The sequence below is a fragment of the Electrona antarctica genome (genome assembly GCF_951216825.1).
Source record: "Electrona antarctica genome assembly, chromosome: 9".
Lineage (NCBI taxonomy): Eukaryota > Metazoa > Chordata > Actinopteri > Myctophiformes > Myctophidae > Electrona > Electrona antarctica.
This window is the reverse complement of record NC_136790.1, coordinates 5,947,140-5,969,002: the sequence shown is the minus strand read 5'-3', so window position 1 is coordinate 5,969,002 and position 21,863 is coordinate 5,947,140. Positions and strand designations below refer to the sequence as shown.

Below are 21,863 nucleotides of genomic sequence, written 5' to 3'. Positions count from 1 at the left end.
ATATATTAGAGATGAGTGTGAAAAGTATAATTAATGATCCAGAATGGATGATTTTTGCAGATTTACCAGCCATTCATAGTATGGTCTCTAAAGAGCATCTTCTTGCCCAGCTCACTGTGCTGGATCCTGCGAGGGAACTCAATGTGCGTGAACTCATTCCCCAGAAGCTCTGGCCTAAGGAAGCCCTGCATGGAGGGACACACAAGAGAGAATATAGAAATACACGTAAAAGTCCGCAATACAAAATGTACTTACTTTGCGTATAAAAGTACAAAAGTATTGGCATCAAAATGTCTAGAAAATACTACTACTACTACTACTACTAATAAGGTTGAAATAGGTTAACGTTAGTAAATAAATAATTGCTTGGAGGAACGTACAGTATGTTGTTTTAAGGTGTAGCAGGTTTTATCTTGTGTCATGTTGACCTAAACTTTACAGATGGAAACCATGGCTATGAAGTCAGTCAGTTAGTTAGTTAGTTGTTTCATATTTATAATTATTATTATTCACTACTACCATATATAATAATAATAATAGGTAGTATATAATGCATAATAACTACCCTTTAACATGATATCACTGTTAATGTGTATATAATTAGAGTAAAAACAAACAAATACGCCACTACATAATTTGTGTTTTAACACCAAAGATACCTCCCTCTCTGTCCTGTGCTGTTTTAGCCGCAGTAACATCATCTTCATCCACCCACCCACGCTATGACTCAGAACTACAATGAGCTCCTAAAACCGGCCATCAGAGAACACCGCTTTCGGTGGATCAAGGGTTTCCTGCCTCTCTATAAGCCAGTGTGCTGCACTCTGTAGCCACACATTTCCTTTTGGTAAAAAACAAAATGCTGGCCCAGGCGGTGGCGTAACCGTCTGGGCACCCGACTGGTAATCCAGTCGCAGTGTGCCGCGGGTTCGACTCCCGAGCCCGACACGGCCTTTACTGCATGTCTTCCCCCATCTCTCTCCCGTTTCCTGTCAGCCTACTGTCTGTCCCTTCAAAAAACCAATAAAAAGGCGTAAGCCGCAAAAAAAATATCTTAAAAAAAAGAAGAAAATGCTTTATCCGAGATTTATGCTCTTCCTCTTGTAGTTCATTGTCTATGTCATATTCAGTATGCTATAGGGAAGAAATGCTGTGACTCTAAAATAGTAACACAGCTGTGACAGTGACACGAAATGAATGAATGCAGGTTGTTTGTGTGAAAAGACAAGTAATACCAGGTACTGCAACCGCTGTCTCTCTGACTCAGGTGTGAACTCATTAGACATGGGGATAATTTCATCATTTCGTACAATTATGCTCCTAGAATGAGAGAGAGTGACAGAGAGAGATCACACACACCCACACGCACGCACGCACGCGCACTCACGCAGACACGCACACATACACGTACACACACACACACATGCACGTGCACTCATGCACACACACACACACACACACACACACAGAGATCAGATCAAGATCAAGTAAATCATTGTACAACCACATTAGCACATTGTCAATATTAACATAAATAAATAAGGTAAGCAGAATAATACAACTCTACACTACAATTATATTTAAAAAAAAATACATTAACTGATCAGTGTTTTTATATGTTTTCGGAAGGCAGATGTTTGACGTCTCCTTTCTTGCCAGCTCTCTTACCTGCTATCTCCGGCATTAGCTACATAGAGCTTCCCCATCAGATGGATGGCAGCTATGGCACAACACCCACCAGAGATGGTATAGGAAGCCTTTTCCTTTTCAATCAGCTCGTCCTGAAAGAAAACGGGAGAACAAACGACATCAAAAGGCCTTCGCGGTGCCCGTGCGTGCACCCACTCAGAACCCACAATCCCGTTGTGAATAGCTTACTCTGTATGTGTTCTTCATCCATATTCATGATCAAAGTAAAAATACATCATAGCAGTATGGAGTAAGGACAGAAAAACAGGTGGATTTGGAGGAATACATTATCTGAGTTACAGGTTGATTCACTAGGGATGTTTACTGATAAAAAAGCCTTTTTTCCTCCCTTGACTTGTTGACTTATAGTGCCTGCCTCTGACCTGATGCAAACACATCTCCAAATACATTGGATTAAAAGGAAGCACACTAGTTTCTTAAGTGTAAAACAGGCAGTAAATGCATGCACATTCATGAATTAATTCAACAGGCAAAGGATTAAAAATAGTCAAGCAAAAAAAGAGAAAAATCGGCTTTAAATGCTCCTAGAAACATTTTGCTCAGAAGTCTTTATGTTTGTGCTGCACAGATTTTTCATTTTTCATCCCCCCCCCAACATTTGCGCTCTGCACCATAGATGGTTTGAATTATAGGCCTGAGTTAAACTAACACTGTGGATTTTACAGTGTCAGTCTCTCGCCCTCCCTCACCATCTGTTTGAAGGCGTTCTCGATGACACCCATGATCAGGCTCTCCAGGCTCACCGCCTTCTCCATGTGAAAGCGCACCGCTGAGTCGCTGACGGCATCGGCGTTTTCCGGCTCCTGCACCGAGCCCTTCTTCGTCTCCGCCTGGTACGGACTGCCGTTCTTTGCCAGGCAGATGGGCAAGGGAGAGGAGGGGTTCTCCAGCAGGTGGGCGATCTCGCCCAAGCGGTCTCTTATGATCCTATGAAGAAGTTTGGACGCCATGATGGCGGCGCCGGACCCAGCGTGGCCGTCAAACACGCCCCAGTACTGAAGGGGAATCCCTGTGCCATCCTAGGATAGGATAAGAAAAGGCTTTTTGAGTTTTCTGAAAAGCCTATGTTTCTGTGTCATTGGTGCTCAACTTCTTTCATGTCAAGGACCCCCAGAATTATCAGTTTTTGGCCGCGGACCCCCATCTGAAAATATGTTGTTCCAGGAACCCCCCAGAAGCAAAGATTTGAGTTAAAAACATTCGCTCTGAAAGAATATATATTCAAAGATTTGTGCCAGATCTACAAGCTCCACATCCGAAATGGTTACCATGTGGGGGTCCCCAGGGGGTCCCTCTACTGTACTGTACTGTGCTGTGCTGTGCTGTGCTGTGCTGTGCTGTGCTGTGCTGTGCTGTGCTGTGCTGTGCTGTACTGTACTGTACTGTACTGTACTGTTAATATGTGTGTGTGCGTGCGTGCGTGCGTGCATGCTAGCGTGCTAGGCTGCGCAACAGTGACACTTGGTGGTGAAAACCATGCAACCAAACGCTATTTTCGTGCTCGGACAGACCCAGCCAGCTAGGGACCCAGGCAGGGACCCAGGGATACACAGTCTACAGGGAGTGGTTGCACCACTCAAAAACTGTTGCAGTAAACCTTCAGAATACAGTACGGTACCTCCCTCCAGAACCATTTCTCTACTGCCAGGTCACCATGCCAAACTGCTGTATGCGAGGATGGCCCAGAACCAAAGAGATTATGGTTGCGAGTGAGTAAGGAGGAGGCACAGATTAATGAGGGCTTACAAGCTCAGGCAGCTGGATAGTTGGTGACATGACATTATGATACGTTTTAATGCTAAGCACCATGTATCCCCTCCACTCTGGGTCTTACTACACCTCTAGGGCACTAAAGCTAGATTAGGTTGGCATAGGAGTGTAAAAAAGGTATTCAGTTCAGCAAAAGCATTTTTCTGTTTGAAGTGACATATACATTAAGGATACAAATTATATACACAATACAATAACAGCATGACAAGGAAAGAGGATTATGTTACTTTGTGAATCCCCTGTGCTGCCCTGCTAACAACCCTCTACACAAGCAATGGGAACTGTTTTCCTGTGGTTCTTCTCTGCCGTGGTGTAATGAGCCACAACATCCCTTGCCAACAATGTGTTTGCAGGGCTATTTACAAGCCACACTGGCCCCACAAACTAGCTAACAGATGACTAGGCATGAGACTGTCTGTTTGTTTACCCTCCGTACTAGAGAGGGGGTGTCAGGCGAGCAACACGAGATGATGTAATTAATTTAGGGGAAAACAGCTAGGGCATGTCTCATAACCAGCAGCATAATGGAGTCATCTGCTGAATAGTCCTATAGTCCTAGTGCTATTTCTAAATATAATAGCCTATCACTCCAAAAGTACAAAACACAGTGGTAACTAATGATAATTTTATTTGTTGGTTTATTTTCTTATGCGGGCTAGATAAGATCATGTTTAAGGTTTTGTCATTTTTAAATTTTGAATACAACAAAGGTCTGAATTTGGGGATGCCACTTCCTGCAGGCTCATTGACGCCATTTTCCTGCTGGTCCTCCTCAGATAAGCATTCCTCCAGACCCAGTTAAACCACAGAGAGCAGCCTTGGGTGGTGGCACAGCTTCCTCCAGACCCAGTTGAAGCACAGAGAGCAGCCTTGGGTGGTGGCACAGCTTCTCCAGACCCAGTTGAACCACAGAGAGCAGCCTTGGGTGGTGGCACAGCTTCTCCAGACCCAGTTGAACCACAGAGAGCAGCCTTGGGTGGTGGCACAGCTTCTCCAGACCCAGTTGAACCACAGAGAGCAGCCTTGGGTGGTGGCACAGCTTCTCCAGGACAGTGTTTCAGGCTTGACCTGAAAGGGTTCTTATACTTGTGGTCTGTCTAATCAGGGAATCTTTGAAGACCCGACGCCTGTAGATCTTCTCCTACACGGTGCCACGGGTAATGAGGGCCGGTAGATCACCACATTTTGAGTTTAGCCAATGCGGAAAACTATCCCTACCGTCCGCAGGGAGACCCCCAACTCGCCATGCATGGCACTCTGAGATGACAAGAGAAACGCAACTGGGAACCAGCATGTAGGATATCAGCTCCAGGCTTACAAATAGCACAAAGTGTGATGCCACAGGATATTCACCATGTGGCTGATGTTTGGCAGAGAGGCCTGACTGCCTGTTGACTTGTGCTTGGGAACCTCTGCAGATGGCATTGAGGATTAAGTGCCATACCTGCTATGTGGCTAAGCTAGAAGAGGACCTTTAAAGCCTACATGCTTTCATGTAGTCGAATCGAGACTCCCTTGATTGATTAGTTACTATATTCGACTAAGAAGAGTTTCTTTGCAGAAGTCTGGGTGTTGACAAGATGTGTACAAGATGATGACACTCCCACTCCCAAACTCATCAGATGGATGTAAGTCATGCCTCACACACGACCACCATTCTCCTGAACTGTAAGTTTACCCTTTTTTGCATGAAAGAGTGAAGATATTTTTTGGCCGGTATCAGGTCTCTAACTGCAACAGAGGTTTGAGTGCTCCATTTTATTTTGTTTTATTTTCTTATGCTGGCTTAGATAGGATGTTTAAGGGTTTTGCCATTTTTAATACACAAAGGTGTATTAATAAATGGATAACTTTTATTTAATTGTATTAATTTTAAGTCTAAATGTCTAAATGTATATTTGGTTGTTTTGACTAATTGCTTAAATAAGGATCTCTTAAAGGAGCATTCAGTGATTTGGGTGATTTGGAAAACCACCCGGTCCGCCCCGGTAACAAAATGTGCACATGCACGCTCTAAATGGTAAAATGGTAAATGGTGCATTTATATAGCGCCTTTATCCAAGGCGCTTTACAGAGATTGTGCATTACATTCACCCATTCACACACACATTCATACACCGATGGCAGCGGAAACCATGCAAGGCACCAACTAGCACATCGGGAGCAATTTGGGGTTCAGTGTCTTGCTCAAGGACACTTCGACAGTAACTCTGGGGGAGCCCGGGTTCGAACTGGCAACCTTACGGTTACCATCCAGGCACTCTACCCCTGAGCCACCGCCGGCCCCCACGCTCTACAGTGGGGGGAAGTGCAACAGGCCAACAGCATGTGCACCAAGGCCCGCCCCCACTCGATCATGATTGGAGGAAGGCCCCTCTCATCCTGATTGGATGAAGGCTTTGCCACCCGCCACCAAAACTGAAACTAGGGTTTTTTGACCCCAGGGGCTCACTGGGGACAGGGAGGAACTCCTTATATGGTCAGCACACTCTATAGTAGGGAGGATTATCCAGAAATAAATAAAAAATAAGTGATATTTGAATTAAGTCAAATCACTGAATATACCTTTAAGAAAGGTTTAGAAAGGTTAATAATAATAATAATAATAATAATAATAATAATACATAAAATGTGCCAAATCTGTAATGTTGTAGTGTGCTGGCTCATACTGAAGGAGATATTTGAGATCTCATTTATATGCAGATTGGAAAAGTATTTTTGAATATTCCACATAGACAATACAACTACAATCGATCAAAACCAAATGGAAGGGTTGGGTATCAGATTGTTACACTTTATGCAATGATTGTAGTGGGAGCTAGGAGGCTACAAATGTAATGCATTTGAGCATTTGAAAAAGATGAGCCCCAAACTAACCAGCTGATTCAAGCTAAGAGTTTAAATTCCCCTTCAGTATTAATCACAGTATGATGGCTTCAGGATTTACTCTGACTCTAAGCAGGCATTTCAAATGTTGTTTTTCATTGCCCAGCTGCTGCTACAGTAGATTTGTTTGAACTATTTATATTTTTTGGTGCATACAAAGGGCAATACTGCAGTCCCAGTGGTGCTGTCCAGTGTCCATCTCTTACCCCACTGTCTTCCAGCATGGTGGAGTTGCGATGTTTGCCACTTGGCTTCCTCACAAAAAGCTTCTCACACGAGGCCTGGTCCTCATTCAGCATGCTCTTCCCTGCGTTGATCACCCTGATGGAGGGAGAGAGGACAGAGAGAACCGGTGAAGATCATGATGGATGATGTTTGCAAACACAATTACAGAGGTGCACATCATCAACACATCAACACACTTCCACATTTTCTCGATTTGGACACCAACATTTGGTGTGCAAAATGTGGAAGTGCTAACTCGCCTGAACTCGCCTGAACTCGCCTGAATCGATTCATGAACGAGCGCTCCGTGTTAAACCTCAGCTGCGTGCTCTTTTGCTTGTGCTACATGCACGGGCAAAACGGCCCACCTGCAATTCCAGCTTTGGCCAGTAGAGCAGTCTGCCATCTGTCGTCTACATCTGACCTCAAACCCTTAAATCTCCATATAGGGAGCTGACCTGTTCTGACATCCAATATGTTGATCTGACCTCATAAAACCCTGTACACTCAAGACACGCTCCATATATGGCCAGTACAGAATTCATTCCATATGTTGATCTGACCCCCCATGCCAAAGTGCCAGCGCTCGCCCAGCAGTATGCCGCCTTCCGTCACCCAGGCGGATGCATGCACGCGACCTCGAGGGCGCTTCTCGCCATCAGGGCGTCTTACTGATAATAATGATAATAATAATAACTAGAAATGCACTCTGTCGAGGTGCCAAGTTGCGCCGCGCGCAAATACTGCTACTAACTAATGTCTATTACAACTGCTGTTCTAAATCCTTTAGACCCATACAGAATTTTCCTACATATCATACATACGCAGACAACCACAGTACTTGTGCGCTCTTGCGCAAGTAATAATAATAAACTTTTTTTTTGGAAGGGGATAGATTGAGTTTGAGGGAGAGGCAATTGGAAGGGCATAAACCATTTGAAGTGGCAGGTTATTGGCTACAATCCCAGTAATTGATTTGTTTATAGGCAATAGGCAAATAAGAGCTCATCTTACTTGGGCACCATTGATGCATGCTCAACTCTTATTTTGATCCAGATTACTTTTCCTTTGGGGTGGATAAAACACATTTGGGGGCAGGGCAGGGAAAGAAAGAGAACCTGTGTATGGGTTATAGCCTATAGAGCGTCGCAGTCCCGCCCCCTACCATGGACCAGGAAATTAATCCCAATGCATTTTTACATTTAAAAAAGTATTTATTTAAAGACGGTTACAACTCATGACAACACAAACAATTGTGTTTGTTGTCATGATTTGTCGCGACTCGAGTTGGCTTTGTCCGCGGCGTAAACGTCTTTAAATAAATACTTTCTGAAATGTCTATGAGGAAAATGAACGGAGAATCATTTCCTGGTGCATGGTAGAGGGCGGGACTCTATACACAGCTGATACAGTATTATAAAGAGAACCTGTGTATGGGTTATTATAGCCTATACACAGCCGATACAGTATTGGGTTATTATAGCCTATACACAGCTGATACAGTATTGGGTTATTATAGCCTATACACAGCTGATACAGTATTGGGTTATTATAGCCTATATACACAGCTGATACAGTATTATAAAGATAACCTGTGTATGGGTTATTATAGCCTATACACAGCTGATACAGTATTATAAAGATAACCTGTGTATGGGTTATTATAGCCTATACACAGCCGATACAGTATTGGGTTATTATAGCCTATACACAGCTGATACAGTATTGGGTTATTATAGCCTATACACAGCTGATACAGTACTGCTCTTAACACTGAGGATTTTACTGTGTAGTTATTAGGGAGACAGATTTAGCTAACAGAGGGAGAGACAGAAATGTAGTCGGACACAGAGCAAGATAGATGCGCACACAGAGTTCAGGGAGGATACCGTCATCATGTCCCAGAGGAAAGTTGCAGAATGGATTAAGTGTATTCATTATGAGCTGCTTCCAGTGGAGGCTAATGGCTTTACCGTAATGCATGGCTTCATGTTTTAACAGCATGTGAGTGCTTTAGTACAGTGCTATTCACTGAAGGCAGCACCAGAGAACAGTGAGCCCTTTGATATCTATGCATTAGTTCATGGACCCCCATCTGATACGCTTTTTAATTCTCTGCGACCCCCAATATACACTGTAAAATCATCAGTTAATTTAAAGGGATATTTCACTTTCAAACATGTTTGGGGTCATTTTAACGTCTACTCAGGCTTTTGTGAGGGCACCAGACAGGTTTAAAGTTACTTTATTCAGTATTTAGATATTTGATATTCATTTTATGAGGCACGCCCCTTTTCCCTTTTTTTAAAATGTTTGGGTAAATTAGGAAGATAAAATAAACAAAAGAAATACAAAATAATTCAATATTACGGTATTAGTCTTACGAGGGCAGTATGAGTCACCAGAACCAAGGACGGGTGTTTGGACCAAATGGACCTGTCCATTAGCTTCCATTTATACACACTCAAAGTTATATACCCATTAGGGCCCATTTGGTTCCTAAATATGCTAACTATATTAGCTGGGGACTCCCTGGAACCCCTCGAAGGACCCCTGGAGGTCCTGCATACTATGCAACAGCATAATAGGGCCTGAAAAAGTGCATGTATTTATATTTTTACATACATAACTTGAAGGGACAGTTGTGCAGCAGCGTGTGGACCCCATGCTGGCATATTACATAACCTTTTCATTTTCAATTACAGACAGATGTCACATTAGCTAGATTACGCTGTGGTATCATACATTCTGCTCAATTGTCCATAGCCCCAGAAACATTTATGTACAGAATAGTCATTTTACTGTTAATGTTGAGAGAGAGGGAAAGAAAGATGTAACACAGAGAGAGAAGAGAGAGAGAGAGAGAGAGAGAGAGAGAGAGAGAGAGAGAGAGAGAGAGAGAGAGAGGAACATAAAGAGACAGACGTGCTGGAGAAATGTAGTGGTGAGAGGGGTGTACCAGTACCACTTTCTTTGCAGAATGGGGAACAACTGACTGGGATGGAAATAGTGTCTTCTAAACCACTGTTTCCCAAACAGTGACTTCATTTTAAAAATATATATATTTAACAAATATAAATAACAAACACATGTTAAAACAAACAAACTAATCCAAGCAATTCTTTGAATAAAATAATAAAATAAGAAGTAGTGAAAGCACAAAGCGATGCGTTGTGCACTTCTTTTCCACTAGTTTGGGTCCCGGGTAAACGTCTAATCTCTCTTTCGGCTCTCACTGGGAAACCACTGTTCTAAACAATGACTACACGGAATGGGCCTGAAGCTGGATTGTGTAATAAAACTAACTGAGGACCAAGCAGACACGCTGAGGGTGTTCTAAAAAGTGGAAGAATACAGCCATTACTGTACTTCATCACAGCTCCTCTGCTCCCTGCGCATTAAGGAAAATGGTCCCAATGCTGCCCAGAGGTTCTGATATCAGCTGTACTCTAAAATGAAGGAGGGAAATACATCTGCTGTCGAAATCTGGGTTATAAAAATCTCAGTAATAACTTCAAAGGGTTCATGGCTCTGCCAATGTCGTATCTTGTAATGCGCTCTGCTTCCATTAGGGACTAATGATAGGGAAGAATTTAAAGTTGCCTGATTGCTGTCTAAACATCTTGCCAAGGCCACAGTGTTTTCAGGAAGGAGAAACAACTTTTCAGAAACATTGGAATATGATTATAGACAGCAGTTTATGTCAGCACTGTGTTTTGGCTCAGTCTTCTTTTAAAAATAAATCCTAAACCAACTTGAATCTTTTTCATGCAGTATTTTGTAAGGGCTCACTTTAAAGTCAGGGGCACTGACGTTATGGTAGTTATTTTCTCTCTTTTGTTTTTGAGCGATGCACACAGCTCCAATAAAGGGCTGTGTATGTCCCTATGTCTGTGTGTCCCTATGTCTGTGTGTCCCTATGCCTGTCTGCTTACAGTACGACCTATTGACCCCTGCAGATGATTGGGGTCGCATTGGGATCACACACTGTTGAGCACAATGAGCAGCAGTGCCATTCACACTAAGCAGTCAGCTAATTGGGGTCGCATTCGACACACACACACACACACACACACACACACACACACACACACACACAAAGAGTACACACACACACACAGAGTACACACACACTCAGCCTGCACCGCTCCGTTCACACAGGTGTGATTTTGGTCTTTTTTAAGCGCTAAAATGCCAGAAACAGGCATAAAAAGAACCTTATTCAATGTATCTGCTGGTGTAATTAACACTGGGCTCACTTCCTTCCTGGACTACAATTCCCATAATGCTTTGGTGCACTGTACATCCTTGTGAATAGGGGGGGGCTGTCTTACTGAGAAAACATGTAGTCCAGGAAGTAAGTGAGCCCATGCAGTGTCCATGACGCTTCCCCGTTTTTACTACCCAGTTTCGCACTAGTGAGGGGAGGGAGGGGCTGCCCGCCGCAGTCAGCGCACACAGAAGTCAAGGCAGACGGCTGTGGATGGAACGTGAACTTGTGAAGCACAACGTGTTGAAAGACACAAATAAAAACTTCGGCGAAAACAGAAGCCCAACATGAGGATAAAGGAAACATTCAGTCCAAATGTCCAGTTTGCTAATTCACAACTAGCCTACTACTACTACTACTTTGGTGTTGAAACTTCGAATTTCTCTAACTATTATAAACTTTCACGACAGTAGCCTACAAATATGCAACGGATATACAAATTATACTAATTGGTCAGTAGCATATTAAGTTATGGAATGTGCACTAACTCGTTTACCTCAGAGAATGTTTTCATTCTGGATAATCTCTAATGGAATAAATTGATGATCAAATGCAGGAGTTTTGAGTTTTACGATTCAACTAACTGTAACTAGGGCCGTCGCCTTGCCCCTAGCGGCTGATAGAACTAGATGTGTGCTCATTGCTCACTGTTCACTGTCACTCCCAATAAGATATCAACACGAACATATTACGGTAAACACATATACTGCAAAGTTAAACGAGCACAGTCAAAAATGGGTTGGCTCTCTCTCATCAATCATTAACACCTGTGATTAATTGGGATTAAATTAAGCCTGACTTTACTATACACAGTTTTTAGTTTATTTACCTTCTAAACTCATCAACATATCTCCATAATAAAACAACAGAGCTTTTGTGTGACATAGTGTTTTGAAAGTGCTCACGTGTCATGAAAGAGCTATAATTGAACACACCGTGCACAATGTTGGAGGAGGATGTGATTCTGTGACCAGACCATGTCAGATGTCTTTGTTTCAGTCATATGTTACTGTAACTTGTGACATTCGTCATGTCTAGTAACAAACAGTTCTTCTGTGTTAGATCTCTCCTACAGTACGGCACGCAAGAACCCTTTTAAAGAGGAAGTTTACTGTTCCAGTTAATTCTCGAATTTTGTGGCCTGCAGACATATGATGAAACTCCCTGAAACTTTCTTACATAATATTTCCAAAATATACAGTAAAAAAACAAAAAACAAAACTGCAATACAGAGATTATAATTAAGGAACATTCTGCTCACAGGTTCTGCTCACAGGAAACTATTTGATTTGTTTAGATTTTTGTCAAAGAAATGTATTTGAATTTTATGGAAGACAGATGGCATTCCAACTGAACATATGTGGATGGCCCAAATAATGTGACTGTTATTGATCATGTAAGGACAGCCCACCCTCACTTGCACACACATACACAGGGGGCACAGGTCCCACTGTTCCCCCATTTCGCAAGCTCTTACCACTTGAAAAATAGCTTTTACTTTCAGTTGTTTATTTTCCTTGTTTCATTGTTTTTGTTTTTTATAGTTTGTGTCACAAACATTGTACACTGTCTTCTAGTAAGTCTGTCTAGTGTTGTTCCTTAATGTCAGAAAACCCTCAAAATAAATGATAAAAAATAGCATAACAGTCAAAGTGGGACAGTGGCCATTTTGAAGATGTGCGAGCATCCACTTGCACTTTATGGGCTGAATTCAAAGCCCTGTATCTCCAAATCAGCGCAATGAATGTTGTTTCTGGTGAAAAGAAGGTTTTTCAACGGCCGACAGTAGGCGCTGTGATACTCGAGAGAACAACAACCGGTCAAGACACCACACACAGCATTTTATCATTGTAACATGCGATTATGGATATTTGGCTCTTCAAAGTAAGTGTTACGCACGATAAAACCATGGCAATGCGCAATAGATAGATTAATTAATGCTGGCGGAAAAACGGTTAATTATCTCCAGGCATCTCCAGAGTGAACTGAATGAGAGTAGGAGAATTTGTGCTCTTCAAACAAAAGTGTATCAGAGGTTGAATGACGCAAGGCCAGGTAAGCGCTGACAGATGGCCAACTGCTGTAGGCCATTCACAAAACCTTTTAATCTGTAACATGGCGAACATGAAATAATTTGTCATGTCTGTGTCTCACTGTCTTTTCCTATATTCTAAATGATTACAAGTATGTGTTTCTTTTCGGAACGGCAGGATAAAAAAATACAGGAAAAAGAATAATGAGAGATGATGCCATGCGATGCAAGTCACGACGTGCATCACAAGCAGGTCTCTACCTACTTTATACAGTATGTTGTTGTTAGATGATCGAGCTGTGTGAGCCACTGTAGAACACGATGCAACATAGGTTACACCGTGATTTGGTTTCACAAAGCAGAATTGCTACAGTGGAATGATGCAAATCATGTGGTGAGACCTGACACAATCACTACTACCAAATGTAATGGAATTAGACAATGACAATGTCTGTTTTCAACCACAATGCAATTGCAAGCACTGCAGTCTTTCCGAATAAAGTTGAATAAATAATTAGTTGACTATCTGAATATAGAACCGTACCAGAGGAGCATATACACACAGCACAGTTCCATGGGGGGTAATTTCCATGTTCCATGGGGCCTGGGGGGTATTTGTTTTATGCTTTATTTCAGATACTGTAGGAGACAGTGTAGAGAGACAGGAAAGCAAGGGCAGAGAGAGGAGAGACGTGCGAGACAAGACAGAACAGGGGTTGGATTGAAACTCAGCTCCTCGCGCTCACAAGGAGCATATGATCTGTAACTAACTGGCTGAGCCACCTGGGACCCACCCCAGAGGTCAGGAATATTTTAATTACATTTTCCAATTTGCATCAGGACACTACATTCCATGTAAAATGCTCTAAATAGCTTGGGAGAGTCTTTAGCAAGTGCCTCTGCTCCTCAATGTATACACTATACGCACATGCACGCACGCACGCACGCACGCACGCACACACACACACACACACACACATACGCACACAATTTCTTGCAATACTAATACTACAATATCGGGGCCCGGGGCAATAAGTTCACTCTGAACTACCAAGGTAAGTAGTGACTTTCCATGGGCAGCAGCGGCACTAATTGATATCCAAGTGTTCACATTTTCATACATTTTGATTATATGGGGGTATATTTAAATTCGTTTTTTATATATTTTATATTCCATTTACAGAGTTCAGTAGGTGTGTTTTGTGAGGAGGAGCTGGGGCGCTGCATGGAGTCAGTAAAGTGTAGGGGAATGGGTTTTAAGAGGGTTTTTGACATGGGGACAAGTCAACTGTTAGCCTAATGTATCCTCTGTATTTCCAGAGCCTGCAGGTCCTTTCCTGGGTTAACCACGGAGTGCCTGTGGTTATTCAATGGGAGCCTTGAGCATATTGACTGAGTAGGTTTTTGTATTTGTGTATATATTTGCTATATATTTTGTATAATGCAATGAATTTGTATTGAGGGGTAGGGTAACCAACCAGATGCATTGTGATCGCGTGATTTCTTTCTACGAATGCTTTAAGACATAGACCCGCCCCTTGGTGACGCCCCACGCGGCCCGCCTGCCTCTGATTGGCCGCGAACCCTCTTATTGGCTAGCTATGCTGCTGCTGTCAGAAGAAGAGTAGAGGAAGTAGGGAGAGACGCAGGGAGAAGCTTATCCTTTATATCCTTCAGCTTTATCCTTTGTAGTATTAGACCGAATACGGACACACTGTATTTATTAGAACACCCAACAGCGTGATCAAATCACAATTCAATCAAAGCAAACCGCGTAAACAATATTAGTAAATACGGACACACGCTAATCACCACAAACACTTTATTTATTAGAACACCCAGATCGAATCACAATTCATTCAATCAAAGCAAACCGCATAAACAATATTCGTGTGGGTGACAATGTTATCACACGTAAAGATGAAATTACCTACCTAGGTTCCATCCTGGAGGCTAATCTTTCCGGTGATAAAATGGCCACCAACGTAATCAAAAAAGTCAACCATAGAACAAGATTACTCTACAGGATCTCCTCACTGGTCAACAAAAACACCTTGAAGACCTTAACAGGAGCCCTTGTACAGGGTTTCTTTGACTATGCATGCACCTCCTGGTACCACAGCACCTCAAAGGCCCTTAAAACCAGGCTCCAGACTTCCCAAAACAAACTGGTCAGGCTCCTACTTGATCTAGCCCCCCGAACCCACCTCACCCCTGCCCACTTCGACAGGCTGGAATGGCTTAGGGTCGACGACAGAGTACAGCATCTTGCAATGGGTCTGGTCCACAAGATTCGATACACCACCAAGATACCCATGTACCTGTCTAGATACTTCCTTAATGTTAACGAAGTCCACACCCACAACACCAGAGGGAGTGCAACGAACCATGTACAACCCAGATTCGGCACAAACAAGGGACTAAATTCTTTTCGCTCCTATGCCACCAAAATGTGGAACGCCCTACCAACTGTCATTAAGACATGCGAATCCCTTGACTCCTTCAAAACCGCTCTCAAAGGGCACCTACGGATTGCTGCAATTCGAAACTGGCCCCCGTAAAATCTGAATCCCCCCCCCGCCCCCCCCTTTTTTCCCCTCACTGTATATATTTCTTTTCCCTTTTTACCTCCTTTTTGATGAATTCTTTTTTGATGAATTCCTGTTCTGTCTATAGAAGTGTCTATTTGTACGTCTCTAAATGTTTTGATGATTTGAACATGGTGGACCCTGTTGGAAACAAGTGTAATGCTTAATTGGGTCGTCCACTCACAGTTAACAGCCTTTGTATTGAGTTTGTGCTTGAAATGTACTGTAATTCTGCAAACTGTTAATAAATTCTTCAATCAATCAATCAATCAATCGTTTGCCTTTAATTCTGGAGCGTCATCTGTGCCTTTAGAATACTATGCCTATCGCCTGTCATCATCTGTCACAGGGCACCGCCATCTCTGACTGTTTCTGACATTGACAACAACGAGCTCTGGCCAATCAGACGCGCAGGGCGTCACCAAGGGCGGGTCTATGTCTTAAAGCGTTCGTAGAAAGAAATCACGCATTGTGATCTATTGTAGGAGGAGCTACAACCTTTCGCTGTTTTTTGCCACTGCGGGATTTTACCAGATTGTTTGTTGGGCTCATTCCCACTTTTAGGATCATGATTTCACAATAACCCCTTTTCCTTTCTGTATTTTAAATTGAATATATTTCTCTACATGTTGAATAAACTTGACACTTTTGTTACATCAGTGAGCTGGTTCTGTTCATTCTGAAGTCATACCAAATTGGGGAACCATACCTTGTTCAGTTGCAAATGTGTCCAGCATACAGTATTATGGTTAATGTGATTGTAGGATCCCTCACTCCTATTTGTGAGGGTGGCGTAGTCATTTCAAAATATAGCCCTGCTACACACAGTAAAGTCCTCAATGTCAAATTAGAAAACCAAATGGACCTGTAATGCGCAATACCTACTCCTTCAGATGTCGGGGTTCGGACAGGTATGCGGTCAGGCTTAGGCTTGGCTCAGGGAAGAGGACGCCCCTGCCATGCATAGTCCACCATGGGCACCGTTAGAGGTGTGACAAAGAAAGCAGGAGGACCAATCCTTCTGTATGAAATAATAGTCGGAACTACTGGAGTTCAGAGAAAAAGTTGTGAGACAGTCAATCCGAAGTTCGGATTTGTAGTTACAGTATGTCACCTCCCTTTCTGAAGAAAAGTTTGAACATCGAAAGAAGTGTGTATTGTGCTTAGCTTAAGGGTCCATTTGGTTGTACATCACTCTCAGAGTAATGAATGGATACATTTTATTTCTTACTGTGTAGTGTGTACTAGTTACTTGCATTTACAGTTGCAGTACATTTGTATTATTATTACAAAACACACACAGCTCTGTATACATTTCAGCCATTTGAAAATGGCCAATCTACCAACACACTTGTAGATCTGCTATCTTCATTTTGAATATCGGACAGTCACTTGGAACCTAGTATTTATATACTGCAGTATAGGCCTATTGATACTTGTACTTAAGTTATAAGTAAAACATTTTACGACTTTTTCCACCACTGCTATTAAATGCTGCAGAATGCACAACGTATCACCGATGACAGTGTGCGGTTGAACAGAACTGCCAGAGTAACTGCAATTTCCTCGCGCCCTCACTCTGTCTATGCCCTTTGGAGAAGAGGTCTAGTACTCGTCATCACAAACCTCTCTCCTGTTCCCCTGGGCCACTGTGCATGACTCGGCCTCTTTTTGGAGTGTCCAGACTCTCCAGAGGGACAGACTGCACGTAGTGTTATAATCCACACGCTAGACTTGACTGGGCGTATTCAACCATCTCTTAACCCCCTCTGACAGAAATGGAATGCAGGGAAGTGTGCATGCTTTCTTCCCCCCTCTCCTTCTTGAATTGCCCAGGCAGCCAATAAAGGTGCCACTTTGAATGGATGCTGCATTATTTGTATCAGCGAAATAATTGCAGGGGTATAATTGCGAACGCAGGTCGCATTTACTAAAAAACCCTGCATCTCCCGTCCGTCAGTTAGTTAGTCACCCCACGCCTCCATATATGGTCACGCCTCGTGACATCACACCTCCATATATGGTCACGCCTTGTGACATCACGCCTCCATATATGGCCATCTCCATATATGAAGATCACGACACTGACCTCATCTAACCCTGGATAACCATACATGGAGAAGACTGGATCATCACCTAGATCTGTATATGTAGCTGGTCAGCAACTCTACATCTGACCTCAAACCCTTAGATCTCCATATATGGAGCTGACCTGTTCTGACCTTAGAGTATATATTAATAGAGACGGCACCCGGAGGTAACCCTGAGGCGAAATGGACATAGTGGCCGAATTTGGTATTGCAGCGCTGGGCCAAACTCATGAACGCGCTGGTCCATTGACTATCATTGCGCACGTTCATGATGACACGTGAACGCTGTTTCATACGTGAACGCACGTGAACGCGTGCAATGATAGTCAACGGCCAGCGTGTTGATGAGTTTGGTCCAATTCATCCCAGAATGCACTCTGTTCCTACCCGGAAAGATGAGTGAAAACGCCTCATGCGCTTTTGAGCAACTTAATACAAGTGGATGGGAGGAGAAATCCGGTGCCGTCTCTATTCCTATATACTCTAAGGTTCTGAGAACAGGTCCTTCCCCACCCGTCCTTCCTGATCTGACATTCCATATGTTGATCTGACCTCATCAAAACCTGTACACTCAAGCAGTGGCGTTTCCAGGAATGACATTTTGAGCAGGCAAGAATTAAATTTTGGACAGGCAAGATGTGTTAATTGTCGTCTCCCCGCGCACAATCGTAGCACTAAAGGTTTTCAAAGAGATATACCTGCCAGACGAGTTTACATTCCAATGGGTGATTGAGGGTCGCGCTCTACCACGACGGCCAATCAGCTGTCCACTAATAGTTCTCATGTCTTGTTTTTGTCCTCTTTTTCTCTGGCCAGGCCAGAAATGGATTTGGACAGGCGGACGCCTGCCCTCGCCTTATTGTAGAAACTAGAAACGCCTCTGCACTCAAGACACGCTCCATATATGGCCAGTAGCCTACAGAATTCTGAATTCATGACCACCCATGCCAAAGCGCCAACGCTCGCCCAGCATGTCTGCCGTCTACCGTCACCCAGGTGGATGCGTGCACGTGCTTCTTGCCCTCAGGGCGTCGTACTGGTATAGGTATGACAGAAACTGCTGTATTCCACAAGGTGTGTTGCACTATACTAACCTATATGCTTCTGCAGTGCTGAAAGCAGAGGCGTATCTACAATAAGGCGAGGGCAGGCGTCCGCCTGTCCAAATCCATTTCTGGCCTGGCCAAAATCCATACAATGATAAAAAAGAGGACAAAAACAAGACCTGAGAACTATTAAAATGGACAGCTGATTGGCCGTTGCGGTAGAGGCCGACCCTCATCACCCATTGGAATGTAAATGCATGCCTTTCAGCCTTTGTATCCTACTTATGACTAACCATGTAGTTATGAATATGCTATATGATTCATAATTCACCACAGTATCCTACTGTCTGGCAGGTATATCTCTTTGAAAACCTTTAGTGCTACGATTGTGCGCGGGGAGACGAACATTAACATATCTTGCCTGCCCAAAACGTAATTCCTGGATACGCCACTGGCTGAAAGGTCATACAACAAAGTTGCAGTGAGCAATTAAGGCTGACACATGTGCATGTGTGACGTGTGTGCGCACGCCCTCCTCCGCCCGCACGCGCACATACACATGCGTTGGCTACTTCCCAATTCCCATGCATTTGTTTGAGTGGGTGTGGATGTATATTGCTACTGTATTTGTGTCACTGTCAAGGATTTAGGTTGCAGAGAAGTGGAAGATATGGGAATTTCTACTGTCGTTATAAAGCGATGTATAACAAAATGATAACTAACTACCTATAATGTAATCGTATGCCTATCAGAATAGCCTCACAGAACATTTGCATTTCCTGCTTTCACTTTTGCCAAAGGATTGTTTGCTCCACTGTTTCCTCAATGAAATGAGACGAGACTAAATATGAAGCGTTAAATATATTAGACAGTTTAGTATTATGAGACGGTTATTACATCGCCATTGACTTCACTGCCTATGTGGACCAGGTGGGCGTTGCGTAATAGGCTAATACAATAATACGGAAGGTAATTTATTTTGTGCAGCCAGCAGAAAGGGCGATATTTCGCCATCACTGATCACTGGAGTGAGGCTACTGCAGTGCACAGCACAGGGACTGCTGAGTTCTGACTGAAGCCTGCTTGTATATACTTCGTTGTGCGTCCGTGTCGCGCCGAAATGTGCTGATTTACAAGCCCACAACGCTTGGCGATGTGACGCGCTGTGGGCTTGCAGATTGGCTATTTGTCCGTCGCACAAATTATTGAAATTAAAGCATGGGGCTGCAGCAAAATAGCCCACACAAAACACCTTCAACAGGCCACCGATGATCGATGAATGCTTGCATATTAAATGCCTCGCACAATTCTGCGCGTTTTTGGCAACTGCGTAAAATGTGATCCAGCCACTCACTCTGCATATCCCGTACGCCAGGGCAGACGGCTGTCTCTCTTCAGTGTGAGCACCGGCCGGGATGCGTGCTCGGTCGAATACTGAAGGAGCTCCGGGGTGAGGTCCAGAAAATCCGGTCGACCATAGGGGAACCGCGGGGGAAGACCACCGTCGTGTCCGCAGTTCTGGCCGTTACCTGAGTGGTGGTGGTGGTGGCCGTGGGGCATCATCCCCCCCACCAGAGTGGTCATCGCATTTTTTACCTTGCTTATCATTGCCTTATCTAGAAATAAAAGGGAGAGAAAAATATATATACATCCAGCCAGGGTGGGAAGTACTAGACGGATATTATTACCAACAAAAAGAGCCAGCGACGAAGATCATTTCAGGAAGCGATTGTTGCCCCGGCCATGTGACGTACGCTACACAGACACTGTGTTTTCCTCGTTCGAGAAAAAAAAATCCCTCGCTCTACTGCATCATGCATAACATAACGTTTATTATAAGCCGCGAGTAGGCTATCCCACAGCTAGAAGGCAGGGCTTCCGAAGGCTTTACTAGGTGGTGATTGCACGCACTGCACAGCCCGCGTGAACAGAACAGACCGTCACTTCAAATAATGCAGCCACTCCAGCCAGAGCGTCATTGTTGAGCTTTAAATTCTCATATTAGAGATTAATCATTAACCTGAATACTAGAGCCTGCTTTGTCTCAGAGACAGATAGAGATAGGCTATGACGGATGTCATAATGATAACGAGGAACATGCAATTGGCAATTATAGCCGAAATGAGTAGTAGGGCTTCGTGACAAATCATATGAACATAGAAAGCTGTCTTTTTTATGTTGTGCATTAAAACCTACCTGTGCCAAAAGGTGTGCGTGTGCACGCAGTGCAAGTGCATACAGTGTGTGTCGTGTGTGGTGCGTGCGCGCGCGCGCGTGCTCTCTGTAAGTGAACAGGATATCTGCTGCATGGACAATACTTGACAATAAGCCTAATACAATTGATTCAATGATATCAAGACTAGAAGTTAGTAAATGTAGATCATTTGATTTGCCAGTAAATGTTGCACTAGATCTTTTCGACAAATTGGTCTCACCAGTCATGCTGTACACATGTGAAATCTGGGGGTTCGAAAAACTAGAAAAATTACATCTTAAATTTCTCAAGTATATCCTAAAAGTTAAAACAACTACCTGTAGTAATATGGTGTACGGTGAGCTGGGGAGGTACCCAATTTGTATCACCGTTAAAAAGAGACTTATCGGGTACTGGGCTCGGTTGATCGAAGGAAAAGAGAGTAAACTGAGTCGAATAATGTACGACTGTCTGCTTAACCTGTTCAACACAGGTGCCCATGTGTCACCTTGGGTTGCACAGGTGAAGAAAATACTGGATGAATGTGGTATGTCTTACATTTGGTTGGCCCAGAAATGTAATAACATTGACTGGTTGAAGCGAACTGTCGAACAAAGGTTGAAAGACCAGTTTTTGCAAAAATGTCAAAGTGAACTCAATAGTATGACATCATGTGACATCTATGTTTAATACAAACAGAGTTCAAATTAGAAAAATACCTTCTATGTGAAAACCGTAAGTATAGACAGGCTATTTGCAATTTTAGGCTAAACAACACAAGAATTCCAAAGGGCATCGGTAGATATAAAGGACTGGAAAGAAGTCAGAGGATTTGTAACCTATGTAATGAAGCCAGAATTGGAGATGAGTATGTTCTGTTGGAATGTAAGAATGCTAGCATTATGAATTTCAGGCAAAAATACTTATACTTTATTTTTTTACTCACCCTTCTATGTTTAAATTAATTGCATTACTAAAATCTGAAAAACAAAAAGTAATCTATACATTGGGTGCTTTTCTGAAAAATGTTCTTCCACTGTACAAATAAGGAA

The 21,863-nt window shown here is 43.2% G+C and overlaps 1 protein-coding gene across 1 annotated transcript in view; it reads right to left on the bottom strand.

The window, feature by feature from the left end:
• ppm1j (protein phosphatase, Mg2+/Mn2+ dependent, 1J) overlaps window positions 1-20,341 on the bottom strand; it is a 25,644-nt gene extending 5,303 nt beyond the window's left edge. Inside the window, exons 1-6 of the mRNA XM_079509233.1 lie at window positions 19,972-20,341; window positions 6,573-6,687; window positions 2,400-2,729; window positions 1,669-1,781; window positions 1,236-1,320; window positions 67-185 (exon numbers count right to left, since the gene is read on the bottom strand). Of these exons, the coding sequence (XP_079365359.1) occupies window positions 67-185; window positions 1,236-1,320; window positions 1,669-1,781; window positions 2,400-2,729; window positions 6,573-6,687; window positions 19,972-20,225 (1,016 nt within the window). The 5' untranslated portion in view covers window positions 20,226-20,341. The remainder of the gene's footprint in view (window positions 1-66; window positions 186-1,235; window positions 1,321-1,668; window positions 1,782-2,399; window positions 2,730-6,572; window positions 6,688-19,971) is intronic.
• Between the last annotated feature and the right edge of the window lie 1,522 nt (window positions 20,342-21,863).